At 38.5% G+C, this 17,366-nt stretch overlaps 1 protein-coding gene across 2 annotated transcripts in view; it reads left to right on the top strand.

Annotated features, from left to right (window-relative positions):
* The window catches only part of gpc6a (glypican 6a), a 126,894-nt gene that overhangs the window by 51,671 nt on the left and 57,857 nt on the right, over nucleotides 1-17,366 (top strand). For both annotated transcript variants that reach the window (XM_035152305.2, XM_035152296.2), the window contains exon 3: nucleotides 14,945-15,336. In XM_035152305.2, the coding sequence (XP_035008196.1) occupies nucleotides 14,945-15,336 (392 nt within the window). The remainder of the gene's footprint in view (nucleotides 1-14,944; nucleotides 15,337-17,366) is intronic.

The raw sequence follows: 17,366 nt of genomic DNA, 5'->3' as shown, positions 1-17,366 counted from the left end.
GTGCAATTTCAGTGAATAAATCAAACAGAAAAGTGTGGGGGACAAACATGGCATTTAAAAAAACTGGGGACAAATAATTCCTCCAGTTCGCTGAAGAAATAACGTCTGCTTCAAGACAAACAGTGGCCACATTCACTGCCAAACACAACTGTTCTATAAGCTCCTGTCCCACCAGCTACTAAGTTGCTGCTGTAGCTGTTATTAACTGCAGCTCCGCTAATGTCCCCCCCCATTCAACACAGTCCATGCTAATTAGTTTGTGCCTGGCAGTCGTCGCTCGCCTGCAGCCACCTTGGCTCCGCCTCACCTTCATATCCCCTCAGATGCGAGACACAGCAGTCGGTGAAAGTGGAGGATTTCACCCTCTATCCTTGAGCCCCGGGCTGATGGGCCCTGTTCACAACAAATAAGAGGATCACGCTGCAATGGGAACGGGTGCGGCGCAGTCACTCAATGCATTAGAGGGGAATAAGGACATTGTCTATGAGCCGGCTTTCTCTCAAGTTGGGTACAATTCCTTGAAACAGTTCAATTTGGTTGGACGATTTAGAGCGCTGTTAAAAATAGAAGCCTGTTCACTCCACCTGTTTTTCTGTCTGAAGTGTCCTGATGCGCTCGATTGTTTCGTGGTGATTATGCGAGCGTGCATTCTTTATTGTGTTAATGGAAGCTGGTGCGGTTATTTTGCAATTCAGAGGGGAAGCGTATCAGCCAATAAATATCCCCTTCTAATTTCAGATCTGAGTCTCAGAGGTTAACAAACGCTCTGGGATTTTATAATTTCTTTGTTCTTTTATTTAATTGCTCTGACAGTTTCCTCTGATAACAGTTCGAATTGTCACATCCTTCATAATCTTATCTAAATCTTTGAAGTGTAATGCAATTTGCCCTCACTCATTAATTTCCCAAATTACTAATGTTCATTGTGATGGAAACTGCTGCTTGTTTTGCAAAGATATAAAAAAAAAAAAAAACATCTGCATGACCGAGATGATTTTACCCCCAATTTTACTGGAACAGAATTATCTTCTTTTAGAAAAGAGGGAAAAAAACCAGAATCTGTAAAATCCTCCTGTGCACAAACACACTCGGTTCAGAGCAACATGGAGGGACCCGCCCCGTTCGGCTGACTTTATTAGCCTGAAAAATGAAGGACAGTGGGAGAGATGACAGTGCTTCAGCTTTCATTAACTCTAAATCACTTCCCACACACAGTGCAACAGTGCACAAAGGTAATTAATTTCCTCAAGGACAATTATTTTAGTGCTTTGAGACAGTGACAGGAACTCCTCAAAGCTTAATCTTGGTTGATACTGTAGGTGGTTGCGAAGGAAAATTATCCCCAAAGGTCGTATTCAGAGTCACTATTGCACCGTCTCAAGCAACAAGGTTAAGTTAGCTTGTACTTTATATATATTTAACACACTCCATTCACAGTATCAAATAGCCTAAGGAAAGCAGGTTACATTTACTGCGTAGCAACATTAAAATCTGTTTTAATGCTGGAGCTGATTGGTGTAGCTACAATATATTGACATACTTAGTTAATGAACCCACTGCATGGGGACAGTAGACCTACTTTTGCAAGGAATGTGCTGAATAGTTTATTAGTATTTTGTATTTTGTATTACAAATTTTGTATTTGTATGTTTCATCATTGACCATTGTTAAATAAAACAAGCCAAACATCCTCTGTCATTGAACAGCACTTTGATAATTGAAAATGGCAATTATCATGAATTTTGGTCTTATTCTAATCATTTATTCTTTATTGCACATTAGCCTTGTTATCACAGCCATGTTGAGACCAGCCTGCATTTCACTGCCAATGTTGCACGAGCATGTGGCGGATTCACTTTTATATACAGTATATATATATATGTTAAAAGTGTGAAAATTTAAACTTAGCACATCATATTGGTTTATATTACAACACATCTTTGTCACTTTGTCCATTTTTATTCCATTTTTATCTAATTAATTCTATTTTAGTCAATTCCAAAACAACCAGCTGGGCGTTTTTGCTGTTGATAAATCGAATGCACAGAACGTGAATCATGATGAATGACACACTCACACAAGGCGGAGAGATTGCCCTTGTTGTTGTTGTTGTTGTGGTTGTTGTTGAGAACAAAGGCTCACAGTGGGTCGGTTGAGATTAGGAAGGAATACGTTATCAGTGGGTGTGTTGGGGTCGAGCATCGCTCCATCACATCACATCCTTTCTTTCCCGTTACAAAGCAGAGGTCTCCCCCACAGGGTGCCGTCAGTTTAGCAACGGAGAGTGGAGTTAAGACTCTCCCAAGAGAAAACAGATGTCCTTGTGAGTTGCAAGATGCAAATACATGGCAGCTCAAATTCGCCTCCAAGGACAAACAATTGCCCTATTTCACTTTTTCTGAAGATACTGAAATCCCTGCCTTCGTGCTTTCCATCTGTGAACATGTGCACCGACATCCTTGTGGCTGGAATGAAATAACTCAGTATCGAAGGTTGGTTTCTTTTTCCCCATCAATCCAACCTTTTTCTGACTTTGCTGCCTAAACTTAACCAACCATAACAACCTGATCAACATATACTATTATTAATGGTAGTATTTTACTGTTTATTATACTGTACAACGTTTAGGAACCTGAATTTAAATCGTAAATGAAACTTTTAAATATAATTTCACGTCCTGAGTGTAGGGGAGGAGAGAAACGTGTGACACTGTGTCTTGGCCTGCGTGTTCTGGAGTGCACAGACCTCCCCGCTCCTGTGGTTTACTGTGAAAGCCCCATGTAGCCTGCATTCGTCTGCTTCCACCCCTGTCACCTGCTGCCGGTGGGTGGCAGGGCTGATGAATGGGGCCAGAAGAGCTGAGGTTTGTTGTTTTCGACACAGATCAGGGAAAAAGATCTGAACTGACAAACTGGGGGAGCTGCACAACATCATTACAACCTTCCAAACCATAATACTCATTTTCCGGCTAATAATTTCACTGCTTGGTTTGTTCTCGGTGTCCTCTCTTTGATACGCTTGTCAGAAAATGGTAACGTTGTGGTTCTCTCGGATTGGATTCGACAATTTATTAGCAGAGTTTTAGGGCCGCTGCCCTGTGTTAAAGCGGGAAACACAAACCATCAGAACAAGATGAAAGCATTAGAAGATTGCATTTCACGTACGAAGAACACAGCAGGGGACGCTGCGGGTGAGACGTGTTCACAACAGCAGGAACATGTTCGAAACATTCAGGAGGGGTCTGTGCCTAAGTAGAGCCTGCAGGAGTCACATCACAGTGCTTTTTGTTCGCAGCACATTATTGACGTCTTGGTCGGCGTCTTCTGTGTGAATGGCATCTCTTTTTTCATCCTGAGTTATTTGGATTCTGCCAGTTTTGCATCCGTCACGTGTTAGAAAAAACAATCCCATTCGCTCGCTGTGAAGTGTATCCTCACATGGGCTCACTCAGGAGGTTTACCAGACACTTTACTCGGGGGGGCTAAGTCCAGGAAAAGTCCAGAGCAACTGACTTGGACATTTGCGTTCTCACATACAGCCACTTTGGACAATTTCAGGAAATTGTAAAGACTTCAGTGAATGGAAAGCGCCTTAAGCTAGTTGGCTATGTAATTGTCAACATGTCACATTTCCTCACACACGATCAATAAGAAATATTGTATCGGCCACATTTGGTATCTCTGGATAACTGTATACTGTACATGCAATGGTTGTGTGGAAACGATTGTCACCATTCATTGGAGCTTATTGAATCGTCAGTCAGCGAAGACCGCGTCCTTTCCTCTCCTCTCTCTCTTATTTCATCATTATACCAAAGTCATGGCCCTTGGCGTCGGCCCTCTCATATGCTTTACCACCATGCTTTATTTAAAAGGCAACTCCCTCCTGGTTCACACCATCACTCAGCAAGTTTAAAACTACCATTGTCCTGTCGTATTCACACTGGAGGCATTCACAAATCACTGCTCTATTTAAATGATTTAGTTTTTCTTTTATCGCGCTGCCTGCTGCTTCTAATGCTGCAGCCGGCACCACACTGCAGGTGTAGGTACAAAAAAGTGACTCTGTGTTTAAATCAGCTCCAACTGATTTGGCTTAATTATTATTGAAGGTGATGTTTTGACAAAGGTTCAGGTCTGTTAACGTCACTGGAAAGAAATTTATAATAAAATTAAAAGAATACCACTGACAGCAGTTCGTCATGAGGAATGCAAAATTAATATGTGGCTCTGTAACAATTATCTTGGGTCAGAGAGTAAATCTTTACGTGTTGTGCTGCTCTTGGGGATATATGAATCTAATTTAATGGTTAAAAAGCATAATGAGCATAAGAATAATGAATTATCAACCGTGATTTTTCGGTTGTTTTGCTTTAAATTCAGTCCTAAGAAACTTGACTTGATGAAAAACTGCGGGATCTCCTTTGCTTTGGATTCTGTCCTTTTATTTTTTTCTACCTGACGGCAGCAGTTAGCTACTGCAATTAAATTCGCATTTAGACAGAATAGCAGGTAATGAGGATGATGGTTTTTTTCTTTGTTTATCTTACTGATGCATTTGTGCAAATTATTGGATACAAATTGTCTCCCAACCAACTTACAAATCAGCGGATGAAACCTGCATGGGTTCCCACTCATCCTGTAGCCAGATGGTACATTTGGACACCACCTAACATCTTTTAATGCAACAGATGCCGAATTGTGAATTGTCTCTGTTTTGGCGCACTGGCTTCGCGCCATTATGTCTAAAAGCCCATTATCCGAGGCGAATATGTGAACCCCCTCCCTGCTGCTATCAGAGAGCATCAAGTACAGCCAAAGTTATTTCTTTGAGAACAGAGAACAGGCTCCTTCTCAATTCTGTGTGTCAGCTCTCTGCATGAAAGTCCTCCACACTCAACCCCTTCTCCCTGCGATTCCAGCAGAGATTCACTTAGCTGTCAGAAAACAATTGCTCTTTGTAAAAGGCAGTGGCTGCTGCAACTTTAATTTTAAAGATGTTTCAAATGAGCTGCCACTGTGTGATTGATGGGCAGTGAGAAACCTGCCTCCCATTCCTCTTTATGTTGCAACACTGGGCTTTAATTACAAGTCCCTGGTATCGATGCTGTCAGCTCCAGTTTGATATGCATCAAGTATGTGCGCAGAATGGATTTTTAACACCTGGTCGCCGGCTCTGTGCAGCATCATTGCAGAGAATGTCATCAGTGTAAAATGCATTGTCATCAAAGTGCACGGAGTGTTATTGCCTGGGGATTGAGGGCTTTGGTATTCATGTATTCACTCATCTATTTTCTCTCACTCATAGTTTAAAGTGAATTTGATTATGATTGATGAACAATGTGTGATGAACTGACCCACCGTTAAATCAATATCTGCTCTGTGTACGTTTCATGTAAACAATTAATTTCGAACTCCCTGTTCACGGCTGGAAGGAATACATCGAAGCAGGAGCAGAGAAGAAATTCAGGTCGACTTCAAATGTCGAAGCTCGGCGGCTTTTTATCCCTTTGCAGTTTTTAAATGCCAATAAAGACACGTCTGAAATACAGTAAAAGTGACGTTGAGAGATATAACTCAAGTGCACACATAGCTGCAAATCTATTCATGCTCTGCATCTCAATTCTCAATTGTGAATTTTTCTCACTCTTTTGGGGATGAAAGCAACATGAAGCACGTTTGAGTGTTGGGATATTGCATTGATGTTGATTTAACCGATCCCTTAGGAAAATCCGGAAGTGTCATGCACCGCTGCCTGACATACGAGCAGAGTAACGGTGAGCTCCAGTCGAGCTATATAGTCCACATATGTGAGAAAAGATTTAGCAGGATAAGAGAGATAAGGGTGTTCGGATATTATGAGATGATGAATGTACTTTGATGTCTTATTATTCACATTTTGTTACGTTAATGTTTATTGAACAGACAAAATGCACATTACATTTATTGCCTGAGATCAATCTAATAATGTCATCATTCATCAGTAGGCGTCTGTAGGCAGAGGCTGACAGTGATGCACACGTTGATTTAGTAAAAAGCTGTGATGAAATAAAACATCACACCTGTTATTAATGCTGGTCAGAGAGATATAGTACATTCTCTATAAATTAAGTTCATAAACTGTTGATATAACAAATAAACAGATAGGAGTCTTTTTCTAAGGCTAAAACAGAACGCCTTAAAAATCAAGGCACCCACTCGTAGAGGTGCTAAACAGGTATTGAGAACTGAAAACTAGTATTTCTTTTAAAGTGGACTTTTTTTCAAAGTGGATTTACGTCTATACAAAGTTAAGTTGTTGGGACATTGGGAATTTAATGTGATCAGTCTGTGCCTGAACACTGTGTAACATCGGTGACACTAACCACCATCAGGGCTCTACTTGCCAAAACCCATGGGCCATTACTTCAGGAAATCAAAGTCCTGTTTAAATGAGTGAGGAGAAATCCGCAAATTCACTTTCATAAATAAAAGGATCAAATCTGAATAAGGAAAATAAACCTAGTGATTTTTCACTAAAATAAGGTTTTAAACCCATTTTTCCACAGGTTATACTTCAATCACACATGTGCCAGGTTTTACATGCATCATCTTGATTTGTTTGGCTGGAAAAAAGCAGACCATTGGCTTATTGATGGGGGGGGGGGAGGATTCTTGTGGCTGTTTGACTCTCTCCTATAACGTCTCTGGTTTTATTCATTTCTGGAACACAACCTGGGAGATCCAGTGTCCCTTCGGCTCTTTGTGCTTCTGCTCAGAATAGTTGGATTTTTAAGTTCCCACTATTGCCTGGGGGATTCTCTACGGCCTAATGTGACATCTCTCATCCAGTGTCATAAGGATATGTTAATTCAGGATAATTAAGGGCTTGTTATGGTGCTTCCCATTATCGCATGATTGGGATTCATCAACATGGATGTGATTGAAAACAGATGTTTCTGAATGTTTGATGAATCGTGGACAAATATTTAGTCAGGGTCCTCGTGTGAAGGAAATTAGAAGCAATGCAATGTGCAGTTAGGAATAAAATGTATGTCGTGTAGCAGGAACTAGTTTTAACTTTGTGTAATGTCTTGCAGCAATTCTGCTCTTTCAAAACTCATTTCAAATTATTAGGCTGTGCTCCCTTCAGCAACACTGCTGCTGTTTTCATGTGTGCTATACAATTTCAACCGTTTTTTAATCCCTAAAAGAAAGCAGAGAATGTGACCCTGAAGAAATGTGTGATTTGAGTTTTGGGAGAAAAGTTACTGTCATGTTTGTCTCCAGTTCCACAAACTTGTCCTGCATGTGACCCTGAAGACATGTTTTTTCAACGCAAGTCATCATAGACTGGTTCACAAGATATTTGTTGAGGGAGTTAACATAGAGAGTCGATAAAACCCTCTGTCCAAGGAGAAATACATTGTCAGAACAAACTGTTTTCATGCATTACTGTTTTGTTTTTTAAAATTGTTAAAATAGATCATGTTTAGTTCTCATGTTGTGTTGATTATTGTTCTGTTTGCCTCTAATAACAAATTAATTATACACAAATAAGGGCAAACAACCAAAACATGTTGAAGGATTGTTTGCCAATTCTCACAGTCTGTTCAGGGTAACAAATAATATAATCACACACACAGACACACACAGACACACACACACACACACACACATGTTGTTGTAGCTTTTGTAATGATGACTAATAGAGAGAGCTAAAAACAAAAATCTGTAATTTCATGTATCTGTTGTAGAATATAAAAACTCTATGTGATTAACAGTGAGATGGAAGTTACTGGGGCTTGTTTTGCCTGCTCACCTATGTGCACAGTGCACAACACTTTAAATATGTCACAGTGGAATTAACTAATTAATCAACTTTTTTTAACTTATTATTCAGAAGTTCGATTAGTTGACATGTGTTCCTGAACTAGCTGTTGAAATGGTTTGATAATCCACAGTATGAAAAGAAATCATCATTTTCAGTATATCTTTCTATTTCAAATTCCACTGCGACATTTCATCTCAAGCAAAGAGAGAGAAACGGGAAAGGAGCGACTGATGGGTTCAACAGAGCGAAGAGAGATACAGATGAGGACAGGGTGGAAAAGCCTATTTTCATCTGAACATCTAAGTCATACTGTAAAATTGCTGTGTTGCACTCATGCTACACGTGGGTCTGGTGTTTGTTAAATTGTCAAACAATCTCAAACATCAAAGATAAACATCAGGTGTTGGTGCCACTTCCTCACAATCAAAGGGAAAGTGCTTTTTATAGACGGTCAATTTCTCCACCTGCAACAGTGGCCTCAACGGTGGTGTAGTCGCCCGGCTGTCACATGTGGTGTAATCTCCCTGACAGGTGCCTCTGCCTCTCCAGTGCTCTCTCACCTTACACAGAAACAAACTGGATCCAATCCTGTTTATGTTTTCTGGATCAGCGCTTTCAGTGTTTTAAAGATATGTAATTTAACCAACGTTCAAATATATTAAAGCTGGTCAAGTTTGCCTCAGATACAATTATACATCGAATATAGCAGCGGATGAAATGTGACACCTTTGTCTTCCAGCCTGGAATATGGCACACTTACTGTCTGTAATAGGATCTGGATCACAAGGTCAGAATGGGGTCTGGTGCCAGTCCAGCACAATTTACTGGTCAACCTTGAAGGTGACCAGTAAAAAGAGATTTAGAATGGTGTGAAAAAGAAATGGCTGAGAGAGACGGACAGTCGTGTCACCATTAAGTTCTCTCTGAATTGTGTTGCATGTGCACCTATGGGTATTACTCATTGCCCCTATTTTAAAGGAAAGAAGGAGGAAAGACAGACGGATTGAGATACAGTTTAAATTGTACAAATTCGAGAGGAATGCATTTTGCTGCCTTAGGTAATATTGATGACTGACAGACCCCAATCTAAAGGGACAAATATGAATTTATGTGCACAATTTAGTTGTTGCGTTATTTCTGCAGACCAACTGACAAACATGGTTATTTTTCACTGCCAAGGTTCCCTGTAGCATTTCTCCTTCTTGGCGATATCACTCATGTGCACTGCACTTGAGAAAATCACCACAAGACACAGCAGCAGTTTCCACAGACACTCACCAGTGCTAAAGTCCCGTTAAAGTGGTTCCCTTGATTCTTTTCAAACACCTCGGATAAGAACCAGTGCTGCTTTCAACACGCGGCACCACATGGGGTCTAATGTCTATATTTAAGATGAAACTGATTTATAATGACAATCTCTATATGTATCAGTAGATTTATGGTTTCTCTTTGAGGGAGGAGTTGGTCTATGATGGACATTTCTATATTTCAATATGTTTGAGTTGAATCAGCGTCACAGATGGCATCCAGATAGGCACCCTTCTCTTCTTCTTTTTTTCCTCCCTCACAAATCAAGCGAACATACAGAAGAAACTTAGATGACACAATATGAGACAATCCATACAATGGACTTTTATCGAGTGCTATCAAATGGACTAACCATGCCACCCCCTGAATACAAAAAGGCAACAGAGCATGAACACAGTAATTCATACTCTATCCCATCCCCATGTGTTACCTATGTGTGCCGTGTGGGTTGCGTGCAGGTTTTTAGCCGAGAGAGAAAAGGGTTCCAAGTCTTCTCAAATTCCCCGGGTTTGTTTTTGAGAACAAATTAAATTCTCTATAAATGCAAAGTGTCTATCATTTAATGTAGCCATAGTTTTATAGTGGGTACTTATTTCTTCTTCCAATAAAGAAGGATGAGCTTCTTGGCAGTGAGAAGACTGTTGGACAAGTAGTGTTGTTGAGACATCTGCAGCCTGCCCGGCCTCGCTGATACTCTGCAGGGTGATTAATACCAGATCAGGTTTTATCTCCACTTCAATATTTTAGAAGTTCTGCAAGTTGGGTCATAGGGTGTAACTGTGTGATAGTGTGTAATACTTTGGCTTCTGTTGAATCACATTTATCGCTGAAACATCCCGAAACAAGCTGTCTAGTTTCATCTTTGAATAATGCAATCTATGTCAAATCTAAATTGTATTAGACAACGATGGATATTTCTATATACAAAGGATGAAGTTGAGATTAAATAAACATTCAGATGAATGAAGCCCGTTATCTATTGTTCCCACATGATGCTGAATCTGGTTCATGAATACCTGCTGTGTCTCGTAGGCTGTGTACAGTGCTACCCTCTGGTTGTTCAACACTCTTGTGCCATTAATTGAAAATTGGTCTTAATACATCATAATAAGCTTTAGAGATCCCATTGTTTCGTGATAGCAAAAGTAAAATGAATGGTTCACTGCAGTTTTTTTTCTTTCTTTCTGTGGATAAAGTGTTATTATCAGAGCAACAGAAAGGTCACCTTTATTAATCATAATTATTTACAGTAATTAGGCCAGATATCAAAGGAGCACTTTGTGCTGCTCTCAGAGAAAATTGATTCTTCACACTCAGAATTACTTCAAGGGTATGAACCACATTTTGTATGCACTGAAAATTACAAACTCCAACCTAAATTAGTGCTCGCACTAATGTGGTGGCTCACTTTACCACAGTTGTTATATTCATTATTAAGCGTTCTATTCATTGTCTATTCATCATTTCGGCTATGAAAAATAAAAGCTAATAGCTATGGGATAAAAGATAAGTCATATTTATAAAGCAGCTTTATGCAACAAACCTTTGTGTAACCTTTTTAGTTTGTGAACTAAACAATGTGTTACCTGAGAGGTTACATAAAATAGATTGGTAAAACTATTGTTAGATTATTTATAAGAACTAATTCATATATAGCCTGAAGACCCTTTTGAAGGTTGTTCTATGCTTTGAAGGCTCTTTTAGATACTGTACATTTACATTTGATAATTTAATTTATTTTTTAAAACACAAGGAACACTCAAGAATCAACGACCTCTCTCATGAAGAATTATCTGAAATCTTTTGTGGAGTGAACATGATATATTTACAACGCACTACAGTATTCACAGAAATCAAGACAATCGTGGCAGTTGACTCACAAGTGCAGTCTTTACCTCTCATGCTTCCCTTGTGTTGTATTTTAATAAACTTTAATGTATTTCAATAAGAAGACAAAACGTTTTACAGATAAGTTCAGCTGTGACATTGAAGTGGTCTCAACTTCTGTTGGCTTGATTTTTCCATTTTCTCGCTACATCTCACATAAAGTCTTTTTCCAACTGACTTTGATTGTTATAACCTTCATTACTCAGGGGATCTGAACGTGGGATGATTCCTGAAAGTATTGTGTCAGTAGGAATACACCCATGTGTTGCCATGTTTCCAAGTATTAAGACACTAAGGGCCAAACAGCTGAATGTTATCCGAGGTCAATGACTCTCAATGATGATTCCCTCGCTAAATATGTCTTTTGGCCAGCGGAGAGCATTTCTCTCCTCATGAGTTGGCAAGCTGTAGCTGCTATCTGAAACTCTGAAGTCCTCAGTGCCGTCTGTTTTCCAAGTATCTGGCCTTGAAATCACATAAAAAGACAGTTACACAAGAGAAAGAAGATGGTTATAACAAAGTACTCACTTATTTCTTCTAGAACTCTTGGTTTCTGATTGTATAACTTTAAATTTTCAGTCTTGATTTGTATCTTAATTTCTCTTCATGTGAAAATCCTGTATGGTTGTGAAGTGTTGCTGCTCCGTGTCAGACAGGGTTTGCATCCACAAAGGCCTGAAAAGGAGAAGACCACTGAAGTCAGTCATTTAACCTCCTTTTGATTGGGAAATCAATAACCACAATCCAGCAGCAGCTGCATACTGTATTATCATGTCAGTCAGCACTGGCTTACACCTGCCTGGAGGTAAAACACCATCAAAGCCATTCATGTCGGCCTGATGGAAAGGTTATTTAATCACATTACATCGTCCATGTTATTGTCTATCAGCAGCCTATCTTCAAACATTAATAATGGCTGTGTACATTTAGCCTGTGCTGAACAGAATTTATCTTTTGAGTTCAGATTATCCTTTTTAGCACAAGTCTGGTTTTGTCTCTTTCTTTCATGAGCATAATTGCAATTGACAGGATAATATTTAATGTCCTATGCAGACATGGAGGACTTTAAGTAAAGAGTAATCATAAGGGACAAATTGCAGGTCATCATGTATGTTAGTAACAATATATTGTGTTTATTTTCAGCGCCCTCCAAAAAGGTCTGCAAGTTCATTCCTTTCAGTGAAAATTAAGGTGGATTTCTGAATTAGTTTGAACTGGTTTACTTCATCGACTGCAGTGCTGCTGTGTGGACGCAGTCTTCTTAGGATCCCTCAATGTCAAGTGGCAGACATAAAACACCTGACCAACAAAAACAAGACCGTGAATCGTATTCTCAAATGAAACTTGTGAAGCCAAGTGCAGAAGAGAATTTATCTGCCTCAACCTTGATACTTGGAAATAATTTAGAAATTAAAATATCAGTAATTTTACACATATAATGTTTACGCTTCTCTATTGTCAGGTCTGTTACCCATCTCAAAATAATATAGATACAATATTGAATGCATAATACACAGGGACTCTCTATATATGTTGGTGTGATGTCAGGTCTTTCAGCTCCAAAGAAACTTTCACCATCCAAACACGAAGAAAAGATAACTGTTTGACAGAAAGATGAGGAATACAAAGCTGGTCATCAGAGCAGAGCAGTTTAACATCAGCTGTAACTCTCACCAATCTTAGAACCAGTGGGCAAGCAAGGATATGTATAAGAGTAGTACGAGAGTATGGATATATACTGTATGAAAAGAAAATAATCAAATGTAAAATTAATTAATGAATAATTTGAAATAATTAAAATCTATCTCAAATGTATTTCAATGGCCCTTTTTCTTCACCTCAATCTCAACTCCAACTGACTCAAAATTAAAAAATAAAGTTAAATAGTCATGAAATGCTGAACTTAAAATTCTTGCTGTCTAAAATCCCGATGTTTGCGTCTTGTTTCGTGTTTTGCATTTGTCAGACGTTTCTTATATTTGTTTTCCTTGATTGGATCCAGTGCAGCTCTGCTTCCCTGTAAACATGTCAGCTACATGTGATGTGATTCATCCTGCCGTACGGTTTAGTCATATCACAGAGGGGAATTGTATTATTAGAACTAGATATGGCCAAGTAAGGGTGTGACTGCTATCGCGAACGCAAAGAAATGTCAGCCAGCCAGAATATCCGAGCAGCAGAAAAGCCCCTGAATGCTTTATTAGAAACCCTGACACGTTTGTTTACAAAGGAGGATGGAGGAATATTTGACATTTGTGCATGGAGAGTTGTGTTATGAGCTTCCCTACAATTATGCCTGTGCACTCAGGAACATGGGATCCTATTAGCAAGGCTTCAGCGAGACTCCCCAGCTAATGTTGCTTTTTCTCTCCTCTGATTTCCCCTTTGTTAGCTGAGTTAATGCTCCAGAGATCAGGTGCTCACATGGAAGAGAGGCATATGCTGCGGATGACGGAGAAACAATACTTTCTGTGAATGTTAAATGTAAATTGATGAATGTTGATGCCTTAGAAGTCATTTACAAAGCAAAAGAAGGCACTTAATTAAATAACTAAAGTTGGCGTCTTTTAACTTGTTTTGTTATTTGTTCAATTAACAAAACATTAGTGTTCTCCAGGAAGTGTGAATTTTCTAATGCATGGAGCGTTGAGTTCAAAGGACTCTTCATTGCTGAGTCTTCACAGTTTACTTATTTGCAGTTGCCACATTTAGATGCAAGCGAGATAGCTGACGCTAGATCCCCTGAACCTTTGTATTATTTCTATACACCACAATGGCACAATCTCACACAGTGGTTAACACATAACAGCAACATCTGTTCTTGTTGACGTGTCTAACAACAAGGTCACATTTGCCGCTATGAATGTAGATATCACTTCATTTTATCAAGGATGTTGATAAATAGTTTTTTACATGACAGAAACCATTTATATATTATAAAATAATATAAAAATATCATCATATTATATCTGTGAACATGTATTGAATGTAATATCCAATAGAAAGAAAAGAATAGCAAACTATGCTAAGCTATAGGTTTAATGGGTATAAAGGCATTAACATAGTTTTCTAGATATTGAAACTTATAGTATAACTTAAAGAGTATAAGAGGTTCTTCCAAATGCTGCAAGTTGCACATCTTAAAATGCTAACGATATATATCCAACACTAAGTTTCCAAATATGTTTTTAAAAGGGTTTTATCTTCTTTTGAATAATCAAAAATTCTAATAACTGCAGAATCCTTTAGTTTTTTTTAAATGTATCTTTGAATAAGCTTCAAGGGATCTTAAAAAACATGTTTTATCCTTTTATCTTTGAATGACAGTGTTGTGCAGTGTAAAGTGTGTGTACTGGCAAACACAGTAATATCGACGGAGCAGATGTCCTGGTCTCACGTTTAAATTCCATACCTCGCGTTTTTGGGCGCTGTTCAGATAATTCAATGCGAATGAAGCTTCTTTCAATAAACTGTAACGCAATATTCAATTATAGGCTCACGGGCTAGATGCCTCGGCGGACAAACAAATGGTTTCAGTGAGAATCGAATGCATGTGGGAATAATGGTGGGGGCGCTCGGGATGATAATGTATACTAGTGTCTAAAACTTATGAATATTTTGTTACAGTATGCAATCAGAACCTTTACATTAATCATTCATAGTCCTTGTGGCCCATTATTTTCTACTGTTAAATTATTAATGCTTTTGGACTGACTTTCTTCACATAATCAAGTTTTGTTGGCTCCTATAAATTGCTCTTTATAGACAGAACCATCAAGTGCCGTTAGATTTAAAATATACAACAACAGTATATTGTTCCTTCCCTCTTGTGCTTTGGAAGCCTTTTGTCCAGTTCACATTATAGGAAAAGACATGAGATACAGTAAATATCTGCATAATGACCCAGACTGTGTTTCCTTTCCATCCATCCTTCTAGAGTTTTTCTTGGAGCTCCTGGACAATTCGGAGAAGTCCCTCAACAGTATGTTCACGCGGACGTACGGGAAGCTGTACATGCAGAACTCAGAGGTGTTCCAGGACCTGTTCACTGAGCTAAAGCGCTACTACACGGGAGGTAACGTCAACCTGGAGGAGATGCTGAATGACTTCTGGGCCCGGCTGCTGGAGCGCATGTTCCAGTTGCTCAACTCCCAGTACCACTTCACAGACGACTACCTGGAGTGCGTCAGCAAGTACACGGACCAGCTGAAGCCCTTTGGGGATGTGCCCAGGAAGCTCAAGGCCCAGGTCACCAGGGCCTTCATCGCTGCACGGACGTTTGTGCAGGGCCTCATGGTCGGTCGGGAAGTCGCCAACAGGGTCGCCAAGGTGAGTTTTGTTTTCGCGGCAGTTTTAACGTTTGGTTTTGTTGCTCAAATTTAAGTGAGTCTTTGCTGTATCTCTTATATAACACTGGTTTTATATTATTTGATTATTCGAATGGATGGTAACTTAAACACAAGACAAAATCATAGTAAATATTTATTAAATCTACTCCGTTTTCTGCTTTAAATACAATACTCAAGGTATTGAGTTTTTCCACCTTCAACTTTTTGATTTGCCTTACTGTCCATACTTTAGTGTGCTCTGTGTACTTAAAAACCTCTTCTCTGGATTTACCATCATCTTTTAGAATTGCATCGCACGAGAATTCCTCATTAAAAGTTCTGGAATAGAGAACAAACATTTCATATCGACGTAGAGGTTTTTTTAATGCTTGAACTTGATCTCCTGGTGCGGGGGCCAGTGTTTCATCGCGCTTGTGCTGCACTCAGTTCACTGTGCGCTCCTCATTTCCGTGGAATCACCCGCAGAGTCCAAAGCTTTGTAAAACAGGGAAGATGAAAGCATATTTCCCCTGAGATTTCTGGTTTAGTTTTATTTCAGTGTCCCTCTTATACTAAACTTTTATACTGTTTTTCTTAATTTTAAACAAATGTTTCCATTCTCACATCTTTCTGTTGCCGTTTATTGTTGCTGCTGTTGTTGCTAATGGTTTTTTGGATCGAGAGTTTGGTTGATTAGTTTCCGAAAAATAAATATGTTTTTGAGAGCATTATCAAAACACGGGAGATTAAAATGTCTTTAAAGGCTTAGCGGATATGTTTTCTAAATCCATGTTAAACACAGAAAGTTATGCAAGAGCCCTCACGGATGTTTAAACTGTAAAACATTATATAACTGTTTACTGTTTGTGACACAGTTTTCGCATTAAAATGTTCAGAATTTTATTTTCATTTAAGTTCAACACATTGGTTTAATAGTTGGTTTCCTGAAATATATCCTTCATCAAAATGTATCACACATGATTTTGTATAATTACAGTTTATATCAAACACAATTTAAAACTTATAAAAAACATTTATGAACAGAGAATAAATTAACCTTGTTGGAAGATTAAAAAAAACTCCTCCCTGCACACTAACCCTATTTTTAAATGGATTGGATTTGTGCTTTAAAAATAGAAATTGTAATTAGCTATTTTTGATACTTATTCATCTTCTAGTTTTATTCAATTAATGACAAATCATTATGACTGTTGTTGTTGACCCTACCAAAATCAATATTCTTCACCCTCTATGAGCTACAAATGATATAAAACGGATTACTCACAAGTTCAAACGTGAGTTTTAAAAATGTCTTCAGAGTTCGGCAGTGATCTGATTCTTTTCATCTAATTTTTTAAGCTGGAAACACTTTGTCCTTTTTAGTTCAATAAGGAAAGAGAAAGTAGGCGAAAGAGCGGGGGAGCAAAAAGTAAATGAGATGTTCTCAGTTTGAGAAATAACTTTAATCATGCTTATGCTGGAGCCTTAAGTGCTACCCTCTGATAAGCAGTGGCCTCACTCAGGCAGATCACAGAGCCGGGTAGATTCTACACTTTACTTAATGTTTAATATAGGAAAGTGACTATAACCATATATAGAGAAATCATTTAACACTTATATAAAAAGATATCAAAGAAATTGATCATTGTAGTCTATACTCAACACGAAAACTCTAAAAAGTATTGTAGTAGCACTTTCCTGAGTGTTTTAATGTGTATTATTCATATTTAAATACAAGTATTCAGTATTGGTGAGAGATAATCAGATCAAAAAAATAATTCAATCTGACACCGACTCTGAATAGATCTTAATGTACTTTGGTGCAGAATTAAACACTTTAAGCACCATGTAAACTACACATTAGTGATATTTAATATATTGTTATACAATATAGTCACATATGTGAAACACTGTCTATAAAGCAGGTTGTTTAGGTTGTTTATAAGATCTTTTTTAACATCTATAATATAGATAATCATGTCAAAGTCGATTTATCTTCACACACAAGAAAAGGCTGCGTTCACATTCATA

This window comes from Hippoglossus stenolepis, chromosome 1, assembly GCF_022539355.2.
Source record: "Hippoglossus stenolepis isolate QCI-W04-F060 chromosome 1, HSTE1.2, whole genome shotgun sequence".
Lineage (NCBI taxonomy): Eukaryota > Metazoa > Chordata > Actinopteri > Pleuronectiformes > Pleuronectidae > Hippoglossus > Hippoglossus stenolepis.
The sequence above is the reverse complement of the archived record's forward strand: the minus strand, read 5'-3'. Positions and strand labels throughout refer to the sequence as shown.